The sequence below is a fragment of the Chelonia mydas genome, chromosome 11 (assembly GCF_015237465.2).
Source record: "Chelonia mydas isolate rCheMyd1 chromosome 11, rCheMyd1.pri.v2, whole genome shotgun sequence".
NCBI classification, from domain to species: Eukaryota; Metazoa; Chordata; order Testudines; family Cheloniidae; genus Chelonia; species Chelonia mydas.
Genome location: NC_051251.2, coordinates 18,261,613 through 18,281,718, shown reverse-complemented (window position 1 = coordinate 18,281,718; position 20,106 = coordinate 18,261,613). Strand labels below are relative to the sequence as shown.

The window sequence follows — 20,106 nt, the reverse complement described above, 5'->3', positions numbered from 1 at the left end:
CAGCTCCCTAAGAAAAAGGAAACCGCTTCCGTGTTCTTTGGACATATTTACTTGCAGCATTTAGTATTTTATTTCCCCAAATAAGCTGCATTTCACATTTAAAGTTCTCTTTCCTTCTTGCAACAAAAATTCACTAAAATTTGTTGATGCTATACTTTAATGTATAAAAGGTATTAAGGTTGCCCTACACTTTCTGTAAAATCCAGTTTTCAGTTACTTATAACCTTCAAACCTGAACCACTTAAATTGAGTTTTCTATGCCAGGCGTCTACCTCAAGCTAAATTTATTTTGAAAGTTTCAGCCAGAAACTTGAGAACCAAACTACAGAATAACGTTCTGTCATTTAAAAAAATTCTGGTGTCCTTTTTATTTGAGGAGTACTATCATGCTCTGGAATAAGAACTTGCAAATTATCAGGAGGTACATTGTGTGTTAGGGAAGTGCCTTTTGCTGTTCTTGTGAAAACTTGCTCAAACTTGGCCCAGTCATAATTTTTGAAAAGTTTCAGATCACAAAGACAGCTAAAATCTTGAAGATTCAGTGTGTACTGAGCACACTCCAGCTACTCACAGCTCCTATGTATAACCAGAGGTATGTGAGCCATCCGAGCAGCATGGGTGAGCATGTTCCAATCCAGGGTTACAAAGCCAGACTTTCCTTGCAATTGCTATTCTGGGCCAAGCACAGGAACTAAGAGCAGGGAACCTGTGCCTGCTGTACTTTCAGTGACCCTCTTGCTGGTACCCAGTCAATGTGGATGTGTTAGACACCAGACTCAAATGCAAAGGGGATAAGAGCCGGACCAGGGTGGAGGGAAAGGAGTAGACTAAAACAAAGTACCTGATGAGACTGGGACTCTGAGATGGGGAGGGATGGGGCGAGGGAAGAAGATGTGCGAGTATGGGGAAAGTGTTAGATTTGACAAGGAGCTGAAGTATGGGGAAACTGGACAAGGAATCTGGAGGCCAGCGGGACAGGAGTGGAGTGGGAGACTGGGACTCTGGCAGAGAGCCCTGGAGGGTAGGTATTAGGGTTGGTTGGGCAGGAAGACTGGAATGAGAAGCCTGAGAAACAGAAGTGGGACTGTGATGAGGAGCCCAGGGTAGGGAATAGAACTGGGAGAGAAACAGGTTGGAAGCGATGAGGCAGAAGGGGTGAAACTGAGATGGAGATGAGGCAGAGAAGTGAGAACAGCTAAAAGCCTCTGTCCACTACAGCACACTTCCCTCGAGAGGCTGGAATGAAACCCAAAAAACCAGAATCTCACCATTCCGTTGCAATTAGTAAGTATCTGTGGAAACCCACTGGCAATGTGCATTTTTCAGCCCCCTTTAAGTGCTGGTCCACGTAGAAGGATGACATCCTACTACTGCCATCAGTTACTCCATTAGCTCAAGTGGCACAGGTCTGTGTGGTGGAGTAGAGATTCCAATGCTGCTAATGAACTATGTGGGTGTCAATATCTTATATGATGGAATCTGTTTTTCAGTTTGCTTTTTAAAAACATAGGAAATTACAAGCAAAACTACGTTAACAGAACATTATTAAGGTTGCAAAGTCAAGCCCTCAAAAATTAGGAAGTGCCATATTCTATGAGTCTAATTAAGATTGTACAGGCAACCTTAATTTGGCCCCTTGTGCACATTCATTTTATACAGCCTTTAATTACATGATCACACATTCCCTTCCTCCCCACCCAGATACCTGCCTCATTCAGTGCACTGGATATGAAACAGGGTTGGATAGCAAAGAGGCTGTTGTCTATAAATGCCCTATGACATTTCTTGCAGAAGTTGAAAGGTCCACAGTGAATGAACCAAGGGACTGCACAAAGAGAAAGGAGGGTCTCATGGTTAAGGCAGCTGAATGCTGCCCTGGAAATCTGGATTCTATCCCTGTCTCTGTCAGAGAATTCTATGTGACCAAGTCTCCCTTGATCAAATAATTGTTAAACAATTACTTCTCCAATAATTTCCACTGAAATTCTATGAGAGATGTCTGACTGACAGTACTGGAATTCTACTTAACCAAATATCAGGTACAGAATTAGAATGCTTCCTCCATCCATCAACTTCTCAGTGTGCCTCAACTTTTACTGAGCAGGACCACTTCCAAAGGTGAGAGATCTCCATGTCCATTCAATCCTTGATTTCCATGGCCTTGTCTAAGCTAGAGTTTTCTGGTATTGTTACTCAGGTTAACCATTTTTGAAGATACTTATTCAGATATGAAATGGCTTCCTTGAAACTTCAGACATAGCATGTCAGTGAGGAACACATACTCTTCAAGATACCAAGGACAGCTGAGCTACCTAAATGGAGATCCACCTACCATGAATACTTAAAATTTTATTCTGATGATATTTTATTTCATACCTTTCACTTTAGAGCATAATAGAGGTACTTAAGGTTAGGTGGTGAGATACAAAGAGCTCACATTCCTTTTATCAGAAAACACATTTTAAAAAAAATTTCCATTTGAGTAATAAGAAAGAGGCATTCAGTTTGCAGCTATAACCTGATTATCAGGAAGTATTCTGGTCAAACTGCCAAGAGTTGGAACAGCACAAATGTTTAAGAGAGCTCTATCTTCTCAGGCCTTCCTTTTTAACAATTTAATCACCGTTTGCAGCTGTTTCTTAGCTTAAGTAAAATGGGTTAGTTTCAGTTTCCTCGTGGACAGATCAGCATCAGGTATGTCATTAGAACTGCCATCCTTATTAGTCTTGTGCCTTGTCTATACTGAACTTTTTGATACAATCTTAACTCTAGTTAATACAACTGAAAACAGACATAGCCTAAATATAAGGGGAATGCAAGTGATTTGTCACTCAAACTCATCATAAAACCATCAGGAAAATGTGCAGAATAAAGTTCCTTCTGGATGAATTTTTAAATATTTCATTTTAACTACTCACTTGTGAGGGTAGGTAGCCTCTCAGCAGTAGCTCACCAATCATTACCTCTAGTGGTATATAAGCTCCTCACTGAAGACTATAAGTATGCCAAGCTTGAAGTTTTAAAAGGAAACCATTTGGATGATCTAAATAAAAAAGGCTTAAAGATAACTAAGTCTGAGAATGAGTTCTGTGAGGAGAAAAATAAAGATTTCTGAATTTCACTTCAGTCAAGTTTAATCAAACCTAAAATAACATTAAAAGAGTGTTTTATCAGTTACTATACAGCCACTACAGTATGTACAGAAAGTAGCAAATATCATCTACTGCAAAGTGAAAATACTTTCATGCCTTTTCTAAAAAATAAAAAATATCACATTACGTTTAAGAGAGCATGATGTTAATGTATACCTCAGATTTAAAGAACTCTGGAGACAAGATTAATAAAATGGTGTAAGAGGATTTTGGCAGGTGGCAGGAATCCCATTTTTGATCGTCAATCAAAACAGAGAATTCCACAGAAAGAGTGAAGATGCCTGTGCTCTTTGTGCAGCATGTAATTCAATGAGAACATCATTGTTAAACTGATTTAAAATCTCAGTGTTCACATTTCTGGAAATGCCAGTTATTAAAATATGTAGATATGGCTCTGCAAATATAGTCATTCACTTGGTATTTAAAACCTGCTGTCTTCCTTACAAATGTACTTGTATGGGTTGAGTACCTAGGGCTGTGAAAACCCCCACCCATCACTGATATTTGTTGATGTTATGTCACTGAAATATTTATATGAACATATTTTGTTTTTATATTAAGAATTTAAGGCTCTAATTTCAATCTTAAGCTTACCTAGCTTAAAAAGTTAAAATGGAAGTGATAGGGACATTTTTTGTTATTCTGATGGGTAGGCAGTAAACTACAGAACTGTCTAGAACAGTGTTCCCCAAACTTTTTACCTGGTGCCCCCCACAGGACCTCCGAGCTGGAGCCGAGAGCGAGGCCACAGTCAGGGCCATGGCTGGGAACACAGCTGCAGTCAGGGCCAGGGCTGCAGCTGGGCCAGGAGCAGGCACAGGTGACACTCCCTCCATGCCCCGCCGTGGGGCCTGGCCCGGGCCCTGCCATGTCCTCCCCCCCCCCCCCCCACAACATTCCTTTGTGTCCCCCACAGTTTGGGGACCACTGGCCTAGAAGCATCAATGAGGAAGGGGAAATAAGTGGAGTTACCAGTTACTGGAAAGCAACTCACTGGCTGTTGGAGACGGGACTGTGTGGAGTCCTGAACTTATGAAGGTGGACAGGGCTTCTGAAAACTTAGGTTTACGTAAAGTTGGCTAGCTCCTTTTAGTTTTCAGCATTGAGTTCACTGGGTGGTTTCTCACATGAACTGTGATAAGTGTAAAAGTTCTCAATCAATGCTGCAAATAAGTGGTTGGTATAGTGTACAGTTTTATTTGACTCAAAATTTCTGAAGTTAAAATAGTACGAAACAAGTTATTGCTTTGGCTAAAATAGTAAATAGAGTTCTTTAGAAGTAAAATGTAAAGGTTGTCAAGATAAAAAGGATCCATTATCTAAAGAGCCTAGAAAAGTCTGGCTTTCCAGATTATTCAATATCTGTACCATTGAATGGAGCTTAATCTACTGAAGTGGAAGAGCGAACACTGATGTAGTTAATTTTATTTTGAGACATTTGAGAGTCATCAAAATGTAGCCACAAGAATAATTTAAGCCTCTGTTTCAGGTCTTCCAGCAGCTCTTTGATATTAGCTTCAATAATTTTTGACACAGAAATACCTCATAATTGATGTGATTATGCCAGAAAACCTGAATAGCGAAGACTTGAACTTGACAGGAAAGTTGCAACCTTCTTTTATGGAAACACCACCATTTTTAAGACAGCACAAAATGAACAATTTAAATAAATTTAAGCATTTGCCCTGGATATACTCCTCCGGACAGATTATAGAGTAAAATTTCCAAAAATGCCTAAATGTAAATCCATTTTCAAAAGTGGCTGTGGCAGTTAGGAGCCAAATCCCATTGGAAATAAAAGAAAAGGTACAACACTGTGTTTTTAAAAATAATTCTTGATGATGGGTTGGATATTTGACTAGTCCAAAAATAAATGGCCAACTGACTAGTCAAATAATATCAAGAACAATCAAATATTTTTAAGCACAAATTCATTAGAACAGCAACAAAAAAGTAAGATTTTATGGTCACCAACAGGCTCGGCCTTAAATAGATGCTTATGTCTAACAACAAAAATACAAATTACTTAACTGAGTTATTTTAATTCAGGAAAACGCAAAACACAATGAAGTTCCAGGGCATTCCTGCTGGAACATTTGACTGTGATTAAATAATAGGCTTGTCAAGCCTACTTGATGGATTGCAGGCGCATGGAATGGTCTTAGAATTCATCTCCAATATGCACCATAATTTACTACAGGGACCTTGTCCATAAGGCTATCTCGATAAAAAGCTTTACCAGCTTAAAAAAAGCATATTAGATAAAGACAAAAATATCTAGACTATTAATATATTGTTTTCAAGCTCAATACAGTGCGGACGTACTAATGTTTAACCAGATCTTGAAAGTTAAGTGGTTATAGATTATGCTAGATTTTTCAAACTATGGTCCACAGAGTTGGATTCTGGCATTTCCAGCAGCCAAATTTCATTAAGAACTGCTAAAAACATTCAATGCTTTTACAATATTACTTTCCTATGATTGCCTTACATGCCACGGGGATGTTATGAGATTGTGCAGGGGGGGGGGGGGGCGGAGGGTGATCAACAAGGCAATCACTGTAATACAACCAAAGCTATGAATACTCTGAGAACTTCCATAATTGGGTATCAAAATATTTTAACTCTTTGAAGTGCAATAATTAGGAGGAAGAATAGCTTAATCTCACCTACAGTCTATTTTAAGTATTTATATAAAGCCAATCCATCATTTTAGTGTTTAGGCACTTTACCAGGATTCTAACATGTGTGACATTAAACAATAACAGGGCATCATATGTTAAGTGCACTGGATGCTTCTTAGCCTGGTTATCTGGTACAGTATTTCTACAAAGTGATTTGAGTGTTTTAAGAGTTTCAAGTTTAAGAGTGCATCTTGGGTGTTTTACCTCCCATTTCCCATGTGCCAAGGTTCTCTTCTCATTTCTGCATTTGGAAACAGGCAAAAATGATATCTCCAATTAATACAAAACTGAAGCCAAGTTACAGTTGATGCCTCGTATGAATGTAATGATGAAACAGTTTTTAAAACTTGTTATGGGAATAGTTTGCAGACTTGTGTGTCTGCTGCATCTTCTTTTAACAAGAGTATAGACCTTATGGTGTTAAAATAGTTAACCAGCAAACCAAAAGTTAAGTCTCTGTCAACATTGACATTGAAAGCGTCAGCTGAACTAATGATAAATTTCATGCTAAACTTCGTTTCTACGTGGTTTGCCTGACCAGCGAAAACTAGCTATTACTGTTCTAAAGGTAGAGTATGGATCTAGACAAAAATTTATTAAACTTATGGCTGGTCTCTACTGACCAAACAAAAATTTAGAGAGTTTAAAAATGGCTGTTATGCTGCTTCAATGCCAGGATATACAAAACCTAACCTGAAACTACTGCTGAAACCATTGCAAGATAGCCATTCTGACTTCCTTCAAGATTTTAAGAATTTACTACAAAGTTGCTATCATTTTGACAACTGCAGAAACAGAACTGAGCCAGTAAAAATGTATCAGTGAATAGTTTCTTTCAGCAGATCTTATATTATAACATTTAGCAATGGCCATCATGGAGTAGAGATTTTTGGCTATAAATACGTATGTATTTGCATGAGCTACTTACATGCATAATCAAGTGGTACTTAAGGAATAAATACATAAGTTTAGTGTAGAATAGTTAAAGGAAATTCAGTTTACCAATAAAAAGGAAATGAAGGCTTAAGCCTTACAATCTGAATTGATCTTTGCAGCCACAACTCAACCTATTGTGACTTTTGGCAGCTAATTTTTATCCCCAGGCTTCCTATTTCTTGTTTTCATGAGTAAGCATTAGCTTTAATGTAAGTCGAAGAACCATTAGACATGCATATTCGATAAAAAACGTCAGATAGGCTTTAGCTTTAAGATCATTAGTACCTTGTACAATTTTAATTTCTAACAGTTAGTTTCTTCTTGCAGTAGATGAATGTAGTAGTTAAATTTTCAGCTGGCCAAGCACTCTGAAGATTTGGATAACATTTACTAAGTATTCATAACAGCCTTTGGCCTTTGCCCTGTCTACAAAGAATCTGCCAGATGGCCTGGGAGTATGAATTTAAAAGTGACTCACATTCACTTTGAGACCACTCCCTTCACCCTAAAAGAATAGGAAAAGAAAAAATGAGGCAGTGCATTTGATGCCTATGCATCAATACAAATATAAAAACCACTGTCTAACATAATATTCATAGCAAATACAGAAAGTTATTTGGAGACACACCTATAAGTGCTCTGAAAAATATGTGCTAGCTTTTTAACTTTTAGTTCAATTAATAAGTTACAAAATTATCCTTTCATAAATGTAGCTTTTCTGAAACTGAAGGCTGCATAGAACTGACCCATAAGAAATTTAATGCAGCTCTGCTTACAAGTTACAGATGTGCTAGCAATTCTAAGAACTAAGTGACTGTATAGACTAGTGTCCAGTTGAAGGTAGAATATAGTGGCTAAAGCAGAGGTGGGCAAACTACGGCCTGGGGGCTGCATCCGGCCCTCCAGGTGTTTTAATCCGGCCCTAAGGCTCCCGCTGGGGAGTAGGGTCCGGGGCTTGCCCCGCTCGGGCACTCCAGCCAGGGAGGAGGGTCAGGGCCTTGCCCCACTCCGTGCAGCTCCCAGAAGCAGCAGCATGCCCTGTTCCAGCTCCTATGCACAGGAGCAGCCAGGGGACTCTTCACACTGCCCGCACAGCTCCCATTGGCCAGGAACTATGGCCAATGGGAGCTGCGGGTCAGCGCCTGCGGACAGGGCAGCACACAGAGCCGCCTGGCCGCGCCTCCACTTAGGAACCGGAGGGAGGACATGCTGCTGCTTCTGGGAGATGCTTGAGGTAGAGCGCCGCCTGGAGCCTGCGCCCAACCCCTCCCGTGCCCCAATACCCTGCCCTGATCCCCCTCCCACCAGCCGAACCCCTCAGTGCTGGCCCAGATCACCTTCCTGCACTCCCAATCCCCCCCCCCAGCCCATACCAACCCCCTGCCTCCGTCCGGAGCCCCCTCCCACACCCTGAACTCTTCATTTCTGGCCCCACCCCAGAAATGTGAAAGCTATCCCTCACCCCATCCCACACCCGAACCACCAATTTTGTGAGCAGTCATGGCCCGCCATAAAATTTCCTTACCCAGATGTGGCCCTTGGGCCAAAAAGTTTGCCCCCCCAAGCTGAAAACTCTCTTGTCACTACCAAAAGCTGGCCTTGGTGGCTAGATGTGTCATTGGTTTACCACCCAATGGATTTCTTTTTTAGGCTACACCAGTCTGGGCTGTGGAAACATCATGTAAACTCAAATCTCCACTCCAATCAACTCTGCCTGAATGAGGAGGGCCATAAACTGCCCACAGTCACAAAAGTAACCTTTGGGTGCCTCACTAGATTATACTCAATTGGCCATGGATTACCAACTAGATCAGCAGTCCTCAAACTGTGGGTTGTGACCCAAAGATGGTCGTGACCCCATTTCAACAGGGTCATCAGGGTCAGCATTAGACTCACTGGACCTGGCGCCTTGTGCTGAAGTTGAAGACCAAGGGCATCAGTGCTCAGGCTTTGCCCCCCTACGTGATAGGCGTCAGGTTCAGGCTCCAGGCCCCCTGCCTGGAGTCATGTAGTAATATTTGTTGTCAGAAGGGGGTTGCGATGCAATGAAGTTTAAGAACTGCTGAACTAGACTATGTACTTATCTAACAAAATGAGAAAAAGTGATGTAATACAAACCTTTTACTGCCCTCGATGGATTAATCCAAAAACACCTTTAAAGGGCTTGTCCATGCAAAATAACCTAATAGTATTTAAACATGATTTTGATAGATATACACTTGTGTCCTAAACTTCTAACACTATTCTTGCCCTGAGAATAAAAAGCTATTTTAAAGAAGATGCGTCCTTTCAGGCTAGATACATATCACAATAAAATAAATACGTGGCCCTCTAACATGGTTGTAGCACAGATTTTCTCCATTCATACAAAGAAGAATAGCGAGTCCAGGTACAAGACATAATAAAAAGCTTTAAACATTTTTGTAGATGTGGTTTAAAACTCTGTAACTATTTGATAACCAGCTTGCTGCAAATTTGACAGTCTCCTAGGTGGCAAAAATAATTAATCATGGTTAGGAAATTTGTTTGTAGTCCAATCATTTTATATGGCTTATTTCTTGTTCTACCATCAAAACACAAAAAATCTTAATGCACCTGGGTCTCAACTACGTTTCACACCAGTGTTTAAACTATTTTTACAGTGTAGCCAGGGCTCAGAGAGACCATCCACGCCATTAAACAACATACCTCCTTACACCATTGACTATTCTTTATATGAGGGGGGGAGGGGGAGAGGAAGGGGAGAAAACAAATCCAAAATATCTATTTTCATATGATGAAAGACATAAGCACTGAACAAATATTTTTTACCAACACATCTAATATAACTGACAGGAAAAACAGGCTTGAGATTTCACATGATCCAGTTTTTAAAAATATTCCAAACAGAACTGGTTACAGAAACATCCAAACACAAACAGAATTTTTATTAAAGATTTAACATCCAGTTCACCAGTAAATTACATACAAGACAGCAAGAGCTACTTTCCAGGCCAGATTTGAGATTTTTCCATCTACTGTATCTGCCCACTGAGTTACTGAAGGTAGAAGAGTTATACAAGTTGACCATGGCTTTTACAAATCAAAGTACAGTAGAATCTCAGAGTTATGAGCTGACCAGTCAACCACACACCTCACTTGGAACTGGAAGTATGCAATCAGGCAACAGCAGAGACCAAAAAAAAAACCAACCCCCAAACCCCCCCAAATACAGTACAGTACTGTGTTAAATGTGAAATACTAAAAAAATAAAAGGAAAGTTTAAAAAAAGGTTTGACAAGGTAAGGAAACTTTTTCTGTGCTTGTTTCATCTAAATTAAGATGGTTAAAAGCAGCATTTTTCTTCTGCATAAGTAAAGTTTCAAAGTTGTATTAAGTCAAATTTCAGTTGTAAACTTTTGAAAGAACAACCATAATGTTTTTTGTTCAGCTTTACAAACATCTTCCATTCCTGAGGTGATCATAAATTTGAGGTTCTACTGTATACGTAAATTAGACGTAAACCATAATTGCACCAGATAATATTTGTTCCCATATCTAGAGCCCTTCAAATCTGCGGAGATCAGCTTTATATCTGCATATGCAGATATCCTCGGACCATCTTTGTAGATCAGATGCGGATACAAATTTTGTATCCACACAGGTCTCTACCCATATCCCCAGACTTTTAAACTACATTGACAGAGAGTTTAACCAACAAATCTACAATAGAAAAATCAAGAAGATTGGTCAGTGTGTATTCTTGCTGTTTATCACATTATTTCTCTAGTTTCGGAACACAGCAGAAGTTAAATTTTAATTACTACCTGTTAAAATAGTCTCCACTTGAAATCAGAGTACTACAAATAATGTTTCTAAAACCATATTCTGAAGCTAAAATTATAATACTCTAAGATACAATGAAACTGTACATGCGGACAGCATCACATGTGAAAGCTATGCCAGCTGTTGCCTCAAAATTATGTGAAAGTATAGTTTAAGAGTATAAAAGTCAGTACTTACATTTCTATTAAATTTTGTGAAGGAATGATGCATATAAAACCTGTGCATGTAAACAATTGCAGTATTTATTGTAAGCTGAGATCTGAAAGATGGGATTAAGGAAATTTTACACATCTAGACAAACAACGTATAACCAATAAACTTGAAATTCTACCTACTACAAATACTTTTTATGTTATTCTATTAAATAAAGCTGTAACTGAATTAATAAAGCAGAAATAAACTGAGAGTATAAATCTGGTGTGAAGGTACATTTACTATTCGTTTCAAACAGACTGTAAAACCAGACTTACCATGTCTCATTCATTGGAAGGAGACTCCCTAATTCAGGGTTTATCTTTAGACAGATTTTAACATTGCATCCTCTTGCTAGGAACAATTTTACTGTATTGAACATTTTAAAATAACTCTTTCAAGTATCCTTTATACAAGTTTATGCAGGCTAAGAGTCTTTTTTTCTAACTACTGTAACCCACTGAATCCTAGCTTGTAAAATCAAACTGAACAAAAACTTTTTATAGTAATTGGATGTTAATTCCAAGAGAAATGGAATAGATTATTTCCTGTGAACAATAACTATTGTTTATACATACAGTACTTCTAACAAAACCTAGTAATCAACGAAAAAACTCCCAAGTCTACAATCATGCTATATGACAATTTGAATGAGGGAAATTGTAAAGGTATAATTGAAAACACAAGAGAAAAAAGAAAAGTACTTGTGGCACCTGAGAGACTAACAAATTTATTTGAGCATAAACTTTTGTGAGCTACAGTCTGTTGCATCCGATGAAGTGAGCTGTAGCTCACGAAAGCTTATGCTCAAATAAATTTGTTAGTCTCTAAGGTGCCACAAGTACTCCTTTTCTTTTTGCGAATACAGAATAACACAGCTGCTACTCTGAAACAAGAGAAAAAGTTTAGAATAATGGCTTTAGGATTAAACGAAAAAGAGAGAGAGAGACTAATTTTAAGGGCTTGTCTACACTGCGACATTGTCGACAAAACTTTTGTCTTTAACAGGTACTTAAAAAAAGCCAAAAAGACAAAAGTTTTGCCAATGCAAGTGGCAGCATGAATGCGGCTTTGTCGGCAGGAGTGGTCTCCTGCCGACAAAGCTAATGCCACTCATGGGGCTGGAAGTATTTAGTAGGCAAAAGGAGAAAATACTGACAGAGCGCATTTACACACGCAAGTTTTAGCCCTGGTCTACACTGGCGATGGGGTGGGGGATTGATCTAAGTTACACAACTTCAGCTAAGCGAATAACATAACGTAGCTAAAGTCAACGTACTTAGATCTACTCACCTCGGTGTCTTCACTACGGTGAGTCGACTGTCGACTCTGCCTGCGCCTCTCAACTCAGTGGAGTACAGGAGTCAGGGAGAGCGCTCGGGGATCGATTTATGGTGTCTAGACAAAATAAATCGACCCCTGCTGGATCAGTCGCTGCCCGCTGATCCGACGGGTAGTATAGATATACCCTTAGCAACAAGGCTGTGTCGACACAGCCCTGTCGCTAAAAGCTGCATAGTGTAGACAAGCCCTCAGTAAGACAACTGGGAGCCCTTCCAGAGTATGGTCGAAAATAAACTAAAATTAAGCTATAAACACAGGGTCTTAAAATGCAGCTCTTCCTCCTAACACTATATTCAACTTCAATAAATGTCATTCTCCTTTATATTTCAAGGGGTGGGAGAGAAGAAGTTTGGCTTTAAGGGACTAAGAATGTTAAAGTAGCTGCAAAAGCCAAAGGAGATGAAAACAACTTTGGAGTTCAGCCACATCAATGGGGGGAAAGAATCCCGACCCAACCTTGAGAAGCATGTCCTTCAATCCCCCCGTCCCCGACACCCGGCAGCACACAGCTGGGGAACGTTATAACGCCTCAGACCCACTCCCCGAGGAGGGCTGGATCAGCCGGGAGTTCCAGAGAATGTAATACGGGAACAGAGAGATGAGCCAACAACTCTCGCCCCCAGACCCACCCGCTGCCTCCCCTCCACCACACCGAGGCCCCAGCTCCCTTCCCGGCGCCAGGCCCCTGCTCGCCTCCTCTCTAGGCCTCCGGCACTCTCCGGCTCCCGGCCGGTACCTCTCGGCACACCGGACCTGGTGCCTTGCCGGCCCCTGAGCCGGCCCCGGCTCCCCTCCACCTACGCGCTGAGCTGCCGGATGAGGCTGCCACCCAGGCCTCGCCCCGCCCAGCCCGGTCTCCCCGGTCGGATACACGTTGAGGCGCTGGCCCATGTCCTGGATGAGGTTGGCCGCCTGCTGCCGATACGAGAGCTCCTTGTCGGCCTCCACCCCGCAGCGCCGGGTCGGCGTGTTCTCCAGCTGCTCCCGGCTGAAGAACCAGCGCGATGCCGACACGGAGGCGCCGCCACCCCGCACCGCCGAGCCCGCGCCACCAGACCCGCTCGCAGCCGCCGCCATGACACTTCCTCCCCCTCCTCCTCCGGCCCCGCCCGCCGGCGGCCCAGCCGCCGCGGCGCCAGGCCCCTCTTCTCCCTCCATATTAGTTCTCGCGAGAACTCCGGGCCACGGGCCCAGCCAGGATTCCACCTAGCCGCCTAAAACCATAGAGTCCGGCGAGAGCGCCCCAAGGAAAGCCCTGTCACGTGGTCTGTGAGGTTGCCATCGGCGGACAAGCTTATCGAAGCACCGTACAGTACAGTGGCCCGCCCCGGATGTGGGGCGCAGGGAGAGGAGCCACTCTAGGATCGGGAATAAGAACTCCACCCCGCGCCTCTAACGCCGGCCCCTTCCCCCGCAGCCTGAGAAAAGTCCCGCCTCGATCGGATCCGGGCGGAAATGAGGTACCACCGTGCCTCTCCTCCATCGTGCGGCCCTGGCGCGCGCGCTGGTTGGGTAGCGGGGCGTGCGTCACCGTTTGACCCGCTCACCGACTTGCGGCGGGCAGCGGCTTCGTGTGATTCAGGGGACGGACGGGGTGTGTGCGCCGCGGCCCGCTCTTCGGCCGGGGCAGGCCTCCCTCACCCCAACCCTGGGGCTCGCCCAGCGGCCGCCCCTCCCCCGCTGCCCTTCAGGCTCAGCCCCAGCCGTCCTCCTGCCTCCTTCCCGGGCCTGGTCTGGAGCCGCTCCCTTCCCCGAAGCCCCCTCTGGGGGCAGGGCCTGGTTAACTCTCCTGTGGGCCGGGGGTGATTAGATTTTGTGGAGCCCCTGTATACAAGTCTTTTTCCTAATTTAAAACAAAGGATCACCATTATGGCATCGAGGCTGTTAACGCAGTACTAAACTTGCCTTTTAATTAACATAAAGCTTTTATTTGGTTAAGTTTCAGTCTTAAAACATGTAGAATATAGTTAAGTGAATTCAAAATAGCCTACTTCTTACCTTAGAACAGGTGTTATATTAGTTTCTTTCTGGGAGGGAGTTTGGGTTCAGGAGGGGGCTCCAGGCTGGGGCAGAGTGTAGGGGTACAGGAGAGGGTGAGGGGTGTGGGCGGGAGTTTGGGTGTAGGAGGGGCCTCCTAGGCCCTTTAAAAAAAAAAAAAAAAAAAAAAAAGCTGCCAGAAGATGCCTCCACCATAAAAGGCGCTCTAAGAAAAGGAAGCAGAGCGTTGCCCTCAGGAAAAGGATATATTTTAAAATGGCTTTCATTCATTGTGGCTCTGAAGAATGTGCCAAATCAGAACTCGATTTATTTCAAATAGCTCCCACACAAACCAGCATAGAGAATAGCTTTTATGTAGCGGTGCCTCCTTTGGCCGCTTTAACAGTAAATGCCCCTCTAGAATTTTTTATTTCAGGACTCGGGAATCATTACTTACACCTTAACAACATGCTGCTGTACATGTGCTGCAAGATGGTAAAAGAAGATTGCTCAGATATTGATGACGACGCCTGGGTTGCCAAAACAAACGATCCCATCACCACCCTTTTTAACCAGTTGGATGTCACTCTAGGCAACCATCTTATCAGTCAGAGCAACAATTGTTACCCTTACAGAGCCTTGATAGAGCTGATTCTGAACGATAGCCATGATGCCCTTGCTACGCAGTTTCAATGGGAGGGTTTTATAAAGACACAGCGGGGGCCCACGAAAGCACCATTTTGGATGGTGCAGGTAACGAGGGATTTGTGTGCCGGACCAGACTAATGGCTGGCAGCAGGAAGCTGGATATTTTGGGGCCTCTACACAGCGATTTATTTTTTCAAGAAAAACTGCTGCTGAATGGCGTGGACTTGAAAATTAAACTGACGCATAGCAAAGATGTTTTTTGCCTCATGAGCGGGAATGCCAGTGCATATTATTTCAGCGTCCCTGTTTGTAAAACGGGTGAAAGTGACACCAGGGGTTTGCTTGGGGCATGTGGAAGTTCTGATGACTGCCAGTGCTAAGTGCTTGGTAGACAGGGTGGGCATAAAGATGTTTAGCATTCAGGCCGGCAGTCATGTCAGTAACCAGGAAAACTTCTTTTTGGGACAGTTACCCAAGCAGCTCATAATTGGGTTTATCGATAGTGACGTTTCAGCCGCAGCTGTGTTAAAAACCCTTTTAACTTTGGCCTTGTATGTGGATGGTGAACAGGTGCCAGCCAAACCCCTACAACCCGATTTTGAAAATGGAAACTGTATGAGGGAGTACATGCAGCTTGTGCAGGCGACTGGGAAATATGTAAAAGACCGATCGCTCTTGATGGATCGTTGTGAATTTGCCCAGGGTTACACGCTGTATGCCTTTGATCTGACCCCAGACAAGGAGTGCGCCAGTCATCATTTTCTGTTTAAAACTGGAAACATGAGAGCGGAGACTCGGTTTGCAACGGCGCTGCCCTCTGTGGTTAACATGGAAGTGTATGGGGTTTTTGATGATGGTTCTGATACTTTTTTTTCACCACTAGAGGCGTGTTTTATTTATTCTGATAGCTAGGAACGAGGTACAATTTTTCAGCATGTTCCATTATCCGTTAATTAAAAGGGCTGACGGTAGAGGGAGTGCAAAGCTCAACAAAGGACCGCTAAAGCCCCCGGCCTGTTTTACAATTAGCTTTTTTCTTTTGAGGGATACCCTTTTATCACTCAGCTTTTTAATAATCCCCCATTTTCTTTTTAGTACGCTTATTTGTCGGGGTTTCAGAGGAACGTTTCCTTTTCACGTGTTGAGCGCTATTTCTGAGGTGGTCGCTAACAGGTTGTCAGAAGCCAAGCAGAGAATAGCTTTCCTTTGCTGCTGTTTGGCTTTGAGGAATCTTTAAAAGAGCCAGGTTTCTCTACACGCGGCTAGACATGATTGTCAGGGGGATGCTCTTTTTAAAAATGGGGGTTTGATAAAAATAACCAATTTTTATGGTGTTTTTTTTTAAGGTGTATACACAGGGTCAGTCAGGGGGAAAAGGCCCATTCTTAACTTGAAGGCTTCAGGCACTGAAGCATTTAAATCCACCAGCAGGTACCCATAGAGATTTTTGGTAGCGTCCTCAAAAGCCTCCAAAAATAATTGTGTTTTACCAGGGTACATTTGCTGGGCCAAAGTGGTTATTTGCAGTTTATGTGGTTTTTTGTTTTTTTTTAAAGACCATATACTTATTATTTAAATTAATCGTTAGGCTTTTTTTTCCCCCTGACAAAACATGTTTTGCACAATGTACATAATACTTAGGTTCCTGTGGTGCATGTATTTTGTAAAGACTTTCTCAATTTTACCACTTTCAGAAGGAGACTCCATTAGATTGTCTATAATAACCATATTCATTTTATTACTAGGAAATAACTTCATCATTAAAAGTATCAGGTAAACCTTCCAAAAACGTAATACATGGAAACTTTTGCAACAACTCTCCATACAATGGTTGCCAACAGCTATAATACCCCACAAGATTTTCAGGCATGCACAATAACAGCTTATTGCGGTTTTCTAACAATTGCTTTATATAAAATGATTTTCCAGAATTCAAAGGACCACAAAGCAAACAGGAAAAGGGGTGAACAAACTGAATGTGGCTCTTCATAATCAATTCCTGTATGGCAAGGTTTTAAAATCCACCTAGAGGGCTCTTTGTCGTAAACGACTTTTTGGGTTTTTTTCAGAGTTCTTGTTTCTATCAAGGAGTGTGTGTGTGTGTGGTTTTTTTTTTTTTACCCTTACTATCCCTGGCAGCTGTACCACAATTTCTTTTGGGACCTCTCCTGTGGGGTAATCCCAGACGAGGATTTTTAAGCTTTCAAAATTAATTTTCTCACTATTCCCTGAGTTGAGCATGATCCCTTTTACTTTCATACAGGTCTTACCGCTGGACAGTTTGTACCCATATATTTTAGAACCAGCAGACACAAACTCCACGATGCATTCATCTAGAGGTATTTCACTGGTCAAATCCCCTAAATAATCACCGAGGGGAGGGTTCCATGCCTCCTTTTTACTCACAAAAAATCACAGAATCACAAAATTTTTTTAAAGCTCCTGTAAATGACCTAACAGATGATAGACCTCTAGCCTGGCATAAGCAGTTGTAAAGCATGGTATAAACACGTTAGTGTTGCTGGAAAGGGTGCAGTGTTCTTTTGCATACTTCCAAGACATCACATCTGTGTCATCGTCGATAAACTTGCACGATGAGATGTCATAATAAGGTACAAAGACATACTTGAAGAGCTCGTCGGGGTCCGTTACTATACTGGTGTTAGTCAAATTTGTTCGCTGACCACATTTTCCCCACAAGGAATTTAAAAACAGCTTAGAGATTCGTCTTTTTGCATAGTTTTCCTTAATCTTGTTTAGATGCAGACACACGCCTTCTCTTTCACGGTACTCTTTAATGTACTGTTTTTTTTGGTGGTTGTTCAACTTGTCCGTACACCAGTGAGGGAACCCTGAGGCCTCTTGTTTCTGTCTCAGGTGCGTTTTAATGTAGTCTGAAAACAGGGTATCTGAAGAGCAGTTAAAGTGCCAGACTTCATAAATCTCAGCGATCCTGTACCCTTTGTCTAAAGCCTCCCCCATCTCTATCGTGCACCCAGTCCCTGTTAAAGCCCTCTCCTCCTGACTGTGTATGCAGGGGTCCTTTTGTTTTGTTTCTGCACAAAGGGCGCATGGGAAACATTAGTTTACTCCCGACTCTGTATGGTAAAATGGGGAAATACAGGACTCTTGGAGGGTACACTTTAACTTTGGCAATACCAAAGTACCGTCTTATTTTCCCAGAATCCTCATACACAATAACGGAGTGCTCGACTGGGTATTGTTTAGTCTTGTTAACAAAAGATAGGTTTCAGAGTAACAGCCGCGTTAGTCTGTATTCGCAAAAAGAAAAGGAGGACTTGTGGCACCTTAGAGACTAACCAATTTATTTGAGCATGAGCTTTCGTGAGCTATAGCTTCATGAGTACACTTCATCCAATGAAGTGAGCTGTAGCTCACGAAAGCTCATGCTCAAATAAATTGGTTAGTCTCTAAGGTGCCACAAGTCCTCCTTTTCTTTTTGTTAACAAAAGAGTAGAGGCTGGTAAAATCGTAGTAATGAATCTGCTTTCCGGGCTACGGTTTGTAATACAGACAGATGGCGTTCGTTCTACCTCTGCAAAGTGCGTCTCTAGGAACCAAAGGTTGTGACAGGTTTTTTTTTCCTCATAAAAAGCCCCCACCCAGTTATCGTTAGGTAGCATAGCCTTCCATTCGTGTTCCCATGTGGTCTTTACCTCAAACCCCTGTCTTTAAAAAAAATTCAGCCTTAATCATGGTTCAGTGGTACAGCTGGCCATAGGTCACATTAAGGAATGGATTGTGATCATTTCACAGTAGCAGACGGGCATCTGTGAAAAAAACAACCATTAAATTCAAAGGCCGTAGGTTTACAGGCTATGACGGCATAACCGTCCAAAAAATAGGACCCCGCTTTAGACTCTCCACTCTGCAAAGCATGCTGGATGTAAATGTTCTCTGTGTGGGCTACATGCAACGAAGTTTGCATGGCCGGCGTGGAATATCTCTTCTGCTGCTTGTGGTAATTGTCTAATGGTAGAAGGACTATGGTTCGCAGTTTTAAAAAATTAAAGCAGTACATGGCCATGCAAATTGATGCTAATGTAAGGTACTGAAAGTGGTCTATACACTTAGTTACCACCTCCTCGTTATCCTCTCCTGGGTTTTTAACAATCTTTTTTTGACATTTTCATGACTTATTTTCTGAACCGATGGTAAGCCTCTCGCAAAATGTCAACATCTTTTTGACAACAATAGCGCAGTTCTTTCTGGATATCAAATTCATTTTGGCGATTGTGTTGGTACCAGTTCAGAAATTCCTTTTTTTCCTTTAGGCATCATGTATTCTACTCCAAAGTGCTCTAATCCTGGCATAGGCCCCACATAGTCCTGATTTTCAGCTGTGTTAAAAAAATGTGGAAAATACCCCTTGACTCTCTCAAACCCCATAGCCTTGGGTAACTTTGCTGAGTTTCATGGAAAGAAAATTTAAAGAATCTATAAATCTGATGTCTAAGTCCACCACCGTTACACACGTTAGTTTCCCGCCTTGCATTACGGGGCTGACAGCCATTTTTTCTTTAATCAATTGTCTAAGGATAAAATAACAATCGTAATCTTTAGCATTATGAGCGATAAAAGTGTATCCCCTTAAAGCAATTATCTACAAAGGTTTGAACAAATTTGTTGATGCATTCTTCCCCCTTAAATTCCTAGCTGGTTTCTTTTTCTAAATGCAAGGCATAAACATAACTTGGCACATGTACCCCCGTTTCTTGCATGCATTCAAAATCATAAAACACATAATCCTTCCCCACTTCTGAAGACCAGATATTACGCATATAACACTCGTGACTGTATATGCTGTCTGTCTTTTGATAACACTGGGAATGCTTTTTGCTTTTACACCTGTGATTTTTAACATCGTAGAAGCCGCACTTATTGCAAAGACTTCTAGTTTTACATTCAACTTTACTGTCTGCTGCCAGAACGCTGTGCCTTTCTAAACAGACCTCGGACCTGCAAAATAGTTTACAGTGGGGCATCTCTTTTTTTTTAATCAGGCTCTTCGAGGCACTCAGCGCTATTACATGTACAGCAATGGTTTTTACAGGTGTCTTGATGTTTGTGACTACATGGCGAGACAGTAGTTGCACAAATATGGTGCTCCTATAAAGGCTTTCATATTTAGGATACTGTAATAATGTTTGTCATGTAACTGAACAAAAAGGATTTTGGGGTAACGTACCCCATCCGTTGTAAAAAAGCATCAATTCCAGTTTTCATGATCCATTACTTTAATAGTTACACTTAAATGCTCTTCGAAAGAGCTCATGTCTGTAAAGTTAATCATTTTTTGGTCTGAAAGCCCAGCTCCTGATGGAGAT

The 20,106-nt window shown here is 42.0% G+C and overlaps 1 protein-coding gene and 1 long non-coding RNA gene across 9 annotated transcripts in view; one reads left to right on the top strand and one right to left on the bottom strand.

Moving 5' to 3' along the window:
- CCNT2 (cyclin T2) overlaps window positions 1–13,509 on the bottom strand; it is a 43,117-nt gene extending 29,608 nt beyond the window's left edge. Inside the window, exons 1-3 of one of the 8 annotated variants that reach the window (XM_043524949.1) lie at window positions 13,005–13,509; window positions 10,775–10,856; window positions 7,251–7,277 (exon numbers count right to left, since the gene is read on the bottom strand). In XM_043524949.1, the coding sequence (XP_043380884.1) occupies window positions 7,251–7,277; window positions 10,775–10,856; window positions 13,005–13,291 (396 nt within the window). In that variant the 5' untranslated portion in view covers window positions 13,292–13,509. Of the gene's footprint in view, window positions 1–2,918; window positions 3,044–6,040; window positions 6,072–7,057; window positions 7,231–7,250; window positions 7,278–10,774; window positions 10,857–13,004 lie in introns of those variants that run through there. The other 7 variants (XM_037911851.2, XM_037911853.2, XM_037911852.2 and 4 more) reach the window with 7 other exon arrangements.
- On the top strand, window positions 10,074–15,011 carry LOC122462283. Its single transcript, XR_006284754.1, has 2 exons — window positions 10,074–10,259; window positions 14,957–15,011. It is a non-coding gene; the product is annotated as an uncharacterized LOC122462283 (long non-coding RNA).
- Window positions 15,012–20,106: the final 5,095 nt, after the last annotated feature.